The 10,308-nt window shown below is 46.0% G+C and overlaps 1 protein-coding gene across 1 annotated transcript in view; it reads right to left on the bottom strand.

Annotated features, from left to right (window-relative positions):
* Positions 1–2,241: 2,241 nt before the first annotated feature.
* SLC39A5 (solute carrier family 39 member 5) overlaps positions 2,242–10,308 on the bottom strand; it is a 34,414-nt gene continuing 26,347 nt past the window's right edge. The window contains exons 7-11 of the mRNA XM_089508365.1: positions 9,838–9,913; positions 7,480–7,731; positions 6,857–6,937; positions 6,243–6,433; positions 2,242–3,340 (exon numbers count right to left, since the gene is read on the bottom strand). Of these exons, the coding sequence (XP_089364491.1) occupies positions 3,188–3,340; positions 6,243–6,433; positions 6,857–6,937; positions 7,480–7,731; positions 9,838–9,913 (753 nt within the window). The 3' untranslated portion in view covers positions 2,242–3,187. The remainder of the gene's footprint in view (positions 3,341–6,242; positions 6,434–6,856; positions 6,938–7,479; positions 7,732–9,837; positions 9,914–10,308) is intronic.

Raw genomic sequence — 10,308 nt, 5'->3', positions numbered from 1 at the left:
AGTCTCCCATCCAAGTACTAACCAGAGCTGACCCTGCTTAGCTTCTAAGTTCTGGCGAGATTTGATGACTTTAGGGTATTTAGCATTCATTTGTTTCCACACTAGTGTGCCTTTCTTTTTTCCACATAGAATGAATCCCCTCCCCCAAAAAAGCTAAGATACAATTCTGTGTAGATTATTCAAGGGGGATGGCTTCCTTTTCTTATGTCTTTATTGCCTTTTGATACACAACCCATGTGCATAGGGAGAGAAAAATGTTCTTCCCCTCCTATGGACTAAATGCGTTATATCCTGTCTGATCTTGGAAGCTAAGCAGGGTCAGCTGCTTAGTACAGGGTCAGTACTTAGATGAGAGACCAACAGCAAATACCAGATGCTGTAGGCTTTATTTCAGAGGAAGAAACTAGCAAAAATCCCCTCTGAATATTTCTTGCCTCTAAGAAGACACTATGGAATTCATGGGGTCGCCTTAAGACACAGGCGACTTGAAGGCATATACACATGGCATTGCGAGGCACCCTGAGAAGAAGAAATGCCTAGGCTATGGTTCCTTCTTCTCTGCTATGTGTGATTTTGGCTGTCTGTGAAGCAGATGCTTTTGGTTGGTTGGACTGGGGCAGTCCATGGTTTGTGCCTCAGCTCTTTTCTTCCACACATACAGAAAAAAACCCTTTCCCATTGTGAAGAGCAATGGGGCCCTGTCCATATTCTGCTCAGTCTAATCTCCTATGCCAGTGATGGTGAACCTTTAAGAAACTAAGTGCCCAACTTAGTGGTGTCATCCAGTGCTGGGGGGAGGGGGGGAGGGAGACTTCTGCCTTCAAGGGGGGGATTCTGGGGGGAAAACCTAAGGCACACACACACACAGCCTCAGGCTAGCAGTAGCATCACCACCCTGACAAAACTTGCCAAGAAAACTCCACAATAGTTTTGTCTTAGGGTTGCCGTAAGTCGGAAACGATTTGAAGGCATCACACACACAGGTCATGCTCTCTCAGACTCAGAAGTTGGCAATGGAAATCTCCCTCTGATGAAGCTTGCCCTGTGATAATTTTACCTAGGAACTGGTGCTTGGAATGGAGGGAGGGTGCTCTGGGCCCATAAGTTGAAAATGACTTGGAGGTACACAACAACAAGCATAATAAAGCACAGAAGACATCTCAAAAATGAGAACAAACAAAGTCAGCAGTTTGACCATGCGACTCTGGAGACCAGGGCTTGAATCCTAGGTCAGCCATGAAATCCACTGGCAGACCTTGGACAAGTTACTCTCAGTGTCAGGGGAAGGCAATAGCAAAGCCCCTCGAAAGAAACCTGTCAAGACAAACTCATTCACCTTAAGATTGCCGTAAGAAAGGACTTGAAGGAACACAATCCCAACCCCAGCCCCGTGTCTTGCCAGAGAGCTAGGGCTTTCCCCAGCCTTCTGCCGCCCTTCCCGGGAGAACCTGAGGAAGGGCAGGAGGAGGAGGACGCTTCTGGCCATGGGGAGGTTGGAAAGGCTGGCTGTTTAGCCAGGGGGTAGGGCGCCTTCCAAAAGTCTGTGGAGGGAGGGATAGAACCTCTGCAGGCAGTGGGGTGCTGGTGTTTGGTGTCGCCTGGTTCAGGGTGCCTGGACTTCTGGCTGGAGGGGGCGGAACTTTCAGTGGGAAGGGCTGGGACTTCTGGCTGGAAGGGTTGGGCCACACCTGCCCCTCCTTGCTGTGGCCCGGGCCTCCCTGGACGTGTGCCCTCAGTCGGCTTCACATGCCAGAGAGGGCATGCATGCCACAGGTTTGCCAGCACAATCCTACACAATGCACACCCTTTTCACTCCCTGTGACTCCATGTGAACAACAGCATATGCACTGCAAATGTTTTCCCCTCTGATGTTTTCTGCTTTGCAGAAACCAAACCATGAGGCAAGTAACTAGCACTACTGAGAGATATGTGCAGGGTGTGTGTATGAATATGTGACAGTGTCCCTTTTACTCGTCAGCCTGGGGAGGATGAGTGTTTAAATAAGCTTTTTTTTCCCTTTCTTTTTGGGCAGGGAGTCAGGGGAGAGCACTGATGTTGCAACGGCCTTCTCCCTTTGTTCATTCAAAATGTTGCTCCTGTTTAAAATGAAGTTGCCTTGGTTCTCAAGTGTGGTGGGAGAGGGAGAGACATGTATGAATTAATGCGGATGACACACATACACACACAGGCTTCTGTTTGCCTTGATCAGGAACCAAGCAGTGGTACAGAAGTATGGTCAGCGAAGGGAGTTTTTATTATGCAAGAACTTTTGAGTAAAAGGCCATGAGCAGTAATACTGGGGGTACAACATTGGACTGTATGCCGCTTCCATTTAGGTCTGGAGCAATTCCTTGTGCAGTCAGGGCTTTTTCAAAATCTTTTGATGGAGAGGTTAAAGTGGCCCTTGGTGCCTTTGATATTTCCTCTTTATGTTCTGAATCTCCTGTGAGTGCAAATCCACTTCTGATGCCCTGCCATACACATTTTTTTCATGCATCCCATCTGGCAGTATGATTTAAGAGGAGAAAAGTTGGCACTGAGAAGGCTTCACGTGGGTCAGCTCTTCTACTCGCTATCATGTCTGAAATGTTGATTTGCTGCAGTCTCTTTAATGCCTCTTTTCAGTTAGGAAAATGAATTTCACACAATGGCAAGAACTTGCACAAGTTGACCATGTGACAACTGCACCTGGGGCTGTTTTTGCACACTTTGCCTTCTGTCCTTGTGCCCCAACCCTGAATAATATTTCCTGTTGGAAGCATCCTTTTAGCTGAAGTGTCACTAGGACTTTTCCACTGCTGTGATAAGATTACTGCAGTTCCTTAAATAACCCCTACTCCTTCCATTCTGAGGAGTCATGGAGCTGCCTCCTGCAAGGTTGTTCTCCCTCCACCCTTTATAAAATACATATCATTTTGTCATTTTTAGCAATTTGATTTGGGACGGTGGTGGTGGGGACATTTCTGCCGCCAAAATATACACAAAAAGATGGAGTTTCACAAGAATAGTGGGTTTCTGTTGCTTCTGGTTCCCATAATTGAATTTTCCCCACAGCTCCCTTGAACAAGAATGTGATACAATTCTGTTGTTATTTCTAAACTTTAGGTAAAGAAGGGAGCAGTCACTGCTGAAATGGGGCACGGCTTCATTCTGTCTTCTGGGCGGGTTTTCTTGTTGAAGAACAGCACTACCCATCCAGACGGAAACTGATGTGCTCTTCAAAGAGAGCAATGCAGAGCATGAGGGCTCCTCCACTAAGGAAGCCCAGGTTCTGGAGAAGAAAATGTAGGATGGAGACCTTTCTGCCCTTGGGAGAACTCCTTTGCAGCATTTCAGGCAGCTAGGGGAAAAAAACATGGCTTGTTATCTCCTTGGTGGCAGCTGTTTAATAATGTGGGTTAGTTACACATCACAGATAGAGGCTGTTGTCCTTGAGAAAAGGACAACTATAAAATTGGACCACACAACCTTTGGTTACATGAGTCACTGAGCAACTGATCTTTAGGAGGCCTCCAGACAAGCCTGCCTACTAGTTACCAGACTGGAAACTGGAGAGGGATCCTGTAGGTTTAATAGTTATATAGAAGGAGTTTTAGCAGGTGTTGCTTGTTACCTGGTGGAGGCACAAGCAAAAATGGCTTAAATTCCCTCCTTTATGTCACTATTAAAGCTAGAGGGGCACTCCAGTTGCCAGTTTGGCAACCATGTAATGTAGATTATATGGGGCTTGTATGAGGGATGCTTTGCTCCCAAATTTATGCATGGCATCTTGTGTGCCCTCATCCCAGTGTTTGGAGCCTTGCAGGACATGGGCAGTCTATGTTCTAAACTAGCAATTTAAACTGAGCCAGGTTATTTGATGCATGTCACACACATACACAATTGATCTGCCACCTCCTTTGAACTTTACAAGTTAAATGGTTGCCACCCTTAGGGAAAAGGAGACCACTCAAGAAGTGTGCAGCTGTGTCTTCAGCAACAGCTCCCCACTTCCCTCACCTATGCTTAGCAGAGAGATGTTCCCACAACTGGATCAAGACATATGACTTCCTGGGCCAAAAGACAAGCCAGTACCCCTGAACCCAAATCCTATTCCATACACAGAGTTGAAATGGCAGGGCAGCTCTAGTAGTAATAGGATAGCAGGATAGCTTGGATAGCAGGATAGCTTCCTAGAAGAAAGCATACACAACTGTGTCCCATAACTGCATCTCCTTCCATATGTACCATATAAAGAGGCTTTCTTGTTCACTACAAGAGATTCAGTGTGGTATAGAGTTTTGACTACTGAACTAGCACTTGGGGCACCAGGGTTCGAATCTCTGCTTATCTATGGAAACTCACTGGGTGACATTGGGCTAGCCCAGTGGTTTTCAAGCTTTTTACCCTTGTAACCGCCTTTACATCTATATGAGAATGTCGCATTGCGTCTCCCCTACTCGACATAATATATGAATAATAATGTTTTGTTTTGTTCACACATTCATGTATATTTATATTTTAACATTTTATAAGGAAATAGCTCTCCTCCTCTTCCCCAATCAGGCAGAGGTCCAAGCACCCTCCTTGCCCTTCTCTTCCCCTCCAGGGCAGAAAAAAAATGGAAACCAGGAGGAGGAGGGATCATGGTCTCCAATTTCATGCTCACCTTTGAGCCCCCCCCCCCACACACACATGTTCTCTTAGCCTCGAAGGCAATGGAAGACCCTCTGCTGAATAGATCATCTCAAGAAAACCACATTATAGGGTTGGCTTAAGGTTGCCATAAGTTGGAATTGACTTGAAGGCCCACTACAACAAGTGCCAGTCACTATTCGTCACACAATTGTTATACAAATTCACACATTTACTCCCTTGGAAGGACACACTTCTATCCAGGGAAGTGGATGGCAGAAGCTAAACTGCTTAACCTGAGTCAGAGGAACCTCCAAGCAGTTCCTGTTTCACTTACTAGCAGTGTCACTAGCTCTGATCACTGTGCCAAGAAAATAAGCAAGTAAAACTTTATCCATAGCTTTTATCTCTAGGGCAGGAAATGGTAAATTTCCATATTAGAATGGTGTTAAAAATGACAGTTTAAGAAAACCCATAACAGCTGAGAGCTGTGATCCCAGAACAAAGGGCTGCAGTCTGGACTGTTTTTTAAAAGCCAGTTAAATCCCAAACACCACAGCACAGAACTCCTAGCAGTTGCCTCACTGTGCACAGAAACTGCAACGAATGTGTGAAAACTAACACAAATCAGATCGGAGAATCTCAGAAATCAACAGAATGCAAAATGTAAGCAACAACCAATACATGCCAAGTTCTCAAGGCTGTACACATTGGCGATAAACACCAGCATTGGGGCAGAGTGAGGGCATGCCAACTGCATGCTGCGCCCTCTGCCTCCATGCAGGCATGACGCTGTGCACCCCACCACACGGCAGGTGGTGTCATGGTGCACCCTTGGAGCAGTGTGTACATGTGCTGCACCAAAGGAGCACCAAAAGCTGTGGTGCCAGTGGCTATAGCACCCTTTCTGCAGCACAAAAAGGAGCCACTTTTTTTGCTGGAAACCCCCCGACCCTGGGAGATTTCGCATTTGCATTTGTTGAGTATTCATCTTGCTGAAAAATAATCCTGAACCAGTCCTGAAAAACAGCAGACAATGAGCACTAATCAAGCAGACACTCATCCACCCTGAGGCCTGCCATTAGCAACAGAACAAGACACATGCAAATCACTCCTGCCTTCCAAGGTCACACAACACACACACACACACACAACTCCTTTCCAGGCAAGCATTCTTTGAAGATGCCAGCCACAGATGCTGGCGAAACGTCAGGAAGAAAGTCTTCTAGAACATGGCCACATAGCCCGAAAAACCCACAAAAAACTATTCTTACTGTTTCTTTGTGAGTGTTCTCATACTAGTAAGCATGTTATTTTTTTTTAAATGGACCACACCATGCTACCACAGGGCCACTTCAGCTTTGCTTCCTTTAGGCTGAAGACATAAGAATCTCAAGATTTAAAATCCCTGCTGGTTTGGGTGGGCTATGTGGCTTGTTCTCAGCTTATCTCACTTTACAGGGTTGTTGTGAGGATTAAAAAAACAACTATCTGAGCTCCTCAAGTGAAGGGTAGAAAGCAAACTTTGAAACAAAAGATCCCAAACCAATAAAGAATATTTAAACTTGGTGGCATTAAAAGTCTCAAGTGTGATCATGCCAGGCTAAGAGAAGGAAGAAGTAGTTTACCATATCCACCAGCGCCACATAGAGAAAGATGCCAGCTGTGATGGCAAAGACCCAGGGGGTGACTTGGGAACTGCTCCGGCTGATTATTGTCCCCATCACTGTGCCCCAGTAAGCCAGGAAAGCAGAAAGCAGGTTAAAGAGCAGGACCCGTCGGAGTGGCATGCCAGCCTGTAGTAGGACAGCACAATCTCCTGGCAAAGAAAGAGGGAAGTTAAGGGTGCAATGGCCAACCTCTGGTGAAAAGGCCCACAGACATGAGCACACACAAACCATGCAATGTCTTGGATTCATTAGACATAACCCTGTTGCCCCAGCATGAATTGGTTGCTGCCATTTTAATGGTGATCCCTCAGTGATCTTTAAAAGGGATGGGAATCTCACAGCCCTCCAGATATTGCCAGACTGCAGATCTCAGCATTCCATCATAGTGACTATACTGGCTGAGCTTGATGGAATCTGATGTCCAATAACATCTAGATGGCTGAATAATCCTCCTGCTTCAGAACATGAAAGAGAGGAAAAATAAAACAGACCAAAAGCCATGGTGGCAATAAGGTTCAAATGGTCCAAAACGTCAATACATACTGATTTAAGCATCACTTCCTTTTACCTACCAAGCTCATGGGGCAGTTCATGACAGAATACGGCCACCGTTGTACTTAAACCGCTAGAGATTCCATCTGAGAAGGCAGCTCCTAAGGGATAAGAACTTTATTTTATAAAGGCTAATAAACTGAAATTTTCCCCTACTCTCTTTCTTAATCTACTGAGTTGTTTCAAATCATCTGAACTATTGAGTCTTCTTCAACCAGTCTGCAGCACAGTGGGCTTAAAAATGGAAAGAATCTTACATTTAGGAAAGGAGCATTTTGCTTTGAGATACTTTCTAGTTCTCTCCTAACTCTTTTGTTTCAGGGTCTGCCAATAAGCACCCATTAAAAAAACCCTGCAGATAATCTTGAACTTTCCTTGCGTTATAGCTGAGTCTTGGTCACTGTGAGAAAAAGCACAAAAAGAAAAGGGGAGAGGGATGGGTAAATGTGAGTTTGCCATGGAAAATGACACCTTTCTCAAATCTTTTACAAAGCTCTGAAATATACCAATCTGTCTCCAACTATTTCTCCATTGTGTGCACAGAAATTCACTTTCTTTGGCAAAGAGTTAGATTATTTGGGTGTACTGTAGTTTTTGGTCCCCAGCACAAGAATAAACCAAATCCTGGTTTAAAATCCCTTACCTATGGCCAGTCCATCAGTGAAATTGTGTATCCCATCTCCCAAAATAACCATCCAAGCTATGTCTGCTATTCCAGCATTTTGGGCATCTGCTGGACTGTGCGAATGGCCATGGGGATGTAGCTGTTCTGCTTGCCTCTCTGAGTTTTCCTCATCATCCTCTGAGCTGCGAATCTGGATGGAGCAGTCCTGAGCTTCAACATAGAGATTCCCAACTTCTTCTTCTGGCACCGTAAGACTTTGAGATTCAGCACCTGGAGCCCACAGACAAGCAAGTATAGCAAAAGCAATAGCAAGTGTATTTCTATACCGCTCATCAATGAATTAGCACTCCCTAAGCAGTTTACAATGTGTAAGCTGATTGCTGTCAACAAGCTGGGTATTCATATAAAGAAAGTAAAGAAGGATCAGTTCAAAAAGACCCCTTCACCATCACCACCAAGCCAACTATGAATCTAGGAGAAGCAAAACAAAGAGTCATAGATGTCCTTAGGATCCTCTTCTGAAAGCACAGTGGGACAGCTTAGTTACCACCGAGATTTGCTCTGGCTTTTACTTTGAACAGTTATGTACAAAAGACATTGAGGTTGCTAGACCACAGAGCCATAATCTTTCAACCAAATAAGGCTGCTGGTCCAGCTTTGCTGACACAGACCAGCACTGGCTCACCAGCATTTTAGCCCCCTTTACCATAACATGGAGACACCAGAGATTGAACCCAGGGCCTTCTTCATGCCAAGCATGTGCTTTTTAAGACTAAGCCACAACTGCATTTTGAATCACACTGTCAGCCCATCTTTCCCAGTAATGACTACTTAAACCTGCACAAGGCCTGAGGAAGACCACAGTGCAGTGCACAGTTTATACCACAGACTGACAGCCCTTTCCCCCATCTACAAGACTGGCCAAATAAAATTTGCTGCTTGAAGTTAGTAAGAATGCCTTCTGCATTTAAAACCAACATCCCCTCTGCTAGAGCTCATTAGCTAGGCTTATTTGTTGGCTTTCAGCTTGCAAAGACCATTTAGGGCGGCAATGTACAACAAATAAAAACGTAAAAACTTATTTCAAAAAGGATAGTTTTTTTTTTTTTTTAAGAAAGGATGTAGCTACTGGGTTGGGGATAAGAAAGGTGTTGCATAAGTGTCTCCTCAAATGAAATTTTCCTTCAGTCCCTAATTTTCTTGCATCACATTAACTTAAAACTTCAACTGAGCATTTAGAAAAATAGTTTCGGCACACCAATGAAAGGGGTAGGCACAATGACCAAGGGAATGCAAACAGAGCAAATAGGAGAGTTCTAGGTCTGAACAATTTTCAGTGTTTCACCCTCTACAATGCTAGAAGTTTTGGGGACTGAAGGAAAATTTTATAGGTGCAGAATTCTTATTGGGAGGCAAAGCTCTCATTCTGTTCCCCCATAACTATGGCGGGTTATAGACCGCCCATTTGGGGTGGTCTGGACCCGTCCCTTACCCTGGAGTATCGGGGCTTCAGTGGCTACACCGGCAGCCGCTGAGGCCCCGATCCGCTGCTTTTCAGGCTGCGGGGAAGCAGCAAAACGCCGCTTCCCCGCAGCCTGAAAAGGGGTGTCCTTGGGGCTTCAAGCCCCAAGGAAACCCTGCAGCGGCGGGGAGGGGGAGAAAGGGGCCGCTTGGCCCCTTTCTCCCTTGCTTCGCTGGGCGCAGCCGTCTGAAGGCTGTGCCCAGCGAAGCAAAGCAGCGCCGCGGACCAGGAAGGAGCTCCGAAACGGAGCTCTTTCCTGGTCTGCGGAAAGGGCGCCCTAGATGCCCTGCCGCGGATTGAGGACGTCACGTCCGCGCCGCCCCGTTTAGAGGCGGCGCGGCCGAGACGTCTTCACGACGGCAGCCGTATGGAAGGGCCGCCGCCGTTTAGTGCGTGACGAGCACGCACTAGGGTTAGGGTGGTGCGGAAGCACTGCCCTTTTGTAACCCTAGTGCGTGCTCGTCACGCACTAAAGTGCCGGTGTGTAACCGGCCTATATCCTATTTAAGGCTGAAACAACACTACCAGAGGAAGCACTACCAGCTCTGATGCTGATGCTTAGTCAGTGGGGCAACTGTTCCACCTGTCCAGTAAAAGGCCAGACCTTGGAAAGAACAGAAAGCTTTAGAAAATTGTTTCCCACCCTATACACAGCTAAGTGCATCTGAAATTCTATTATTACAGCAGGGTCCAAGTATGCACAACTGCATGATGGTGCATAGCTGTGGCACATGAATTGAGGAGGCAAACACAAAATTGTTCCCATGAAGGAAGAGTGCAGAACCAAAACAACAACAAAAGGATCATGATACTAATAAGAATGTAAAGGAGAGGGCAATCCATGGCTCGCTCACCTGGAGATGTCCTTAAACTGACCACACTTCTCTCATCCATCCTAGCAGTAGCCTGGTCAGGATGTTTGGTGACCTTCTGCAAAACATCAAACAAAACCAGTAAACAGCATTACACTGAGATTGGAATAGGAACCCTGTTCGAAAGATGCTATGTACTTTTGTCCCTCTGAGTGATAGTAGTGATATATATAGCCAAGGATGTGTCCTGTCTCCCAGTGGTGACAGCAGCCACAGCCACTGCATAAAATGCACCATTTGCTGGAACAGACTACTAACTAAGGTGTTGTCTGCACAGGCCAAAAGACCCGTATTCACCCTGGACCTCACACTGTCTAGTTCAGATGATGCAGGCCAAAACCCCAAGACCAGGATCAGGCCCAATCCTGGTAGACCAGACATGGATCCAGTGGATCCAGCCAAATCCTGTAGTAAACAGCCATTACTTTCAGGTAATTTGATTCCTTGTTCAAG

The sequence above is a fragment of the Sceloporus occidentalis genome, unplaced genomic scaffold (assembly GCF_023333645.1).
Source record: "Sceloporus occidentalis isolate IW3139 unplaced genomic scaffold, rSceOcc1.0.p SCAF_1, whole genome shotgun sequence".
Lineage (NCBI taxonomy): Eukaryota > Metazoa > Chordata > Lepidosauria > Squamata > Phrynosomatidae > Sceloporus > Sceloporus occidentalis.
This window is presented reverse-complemented; position numbering and strand designations above follow the sequence as displayed.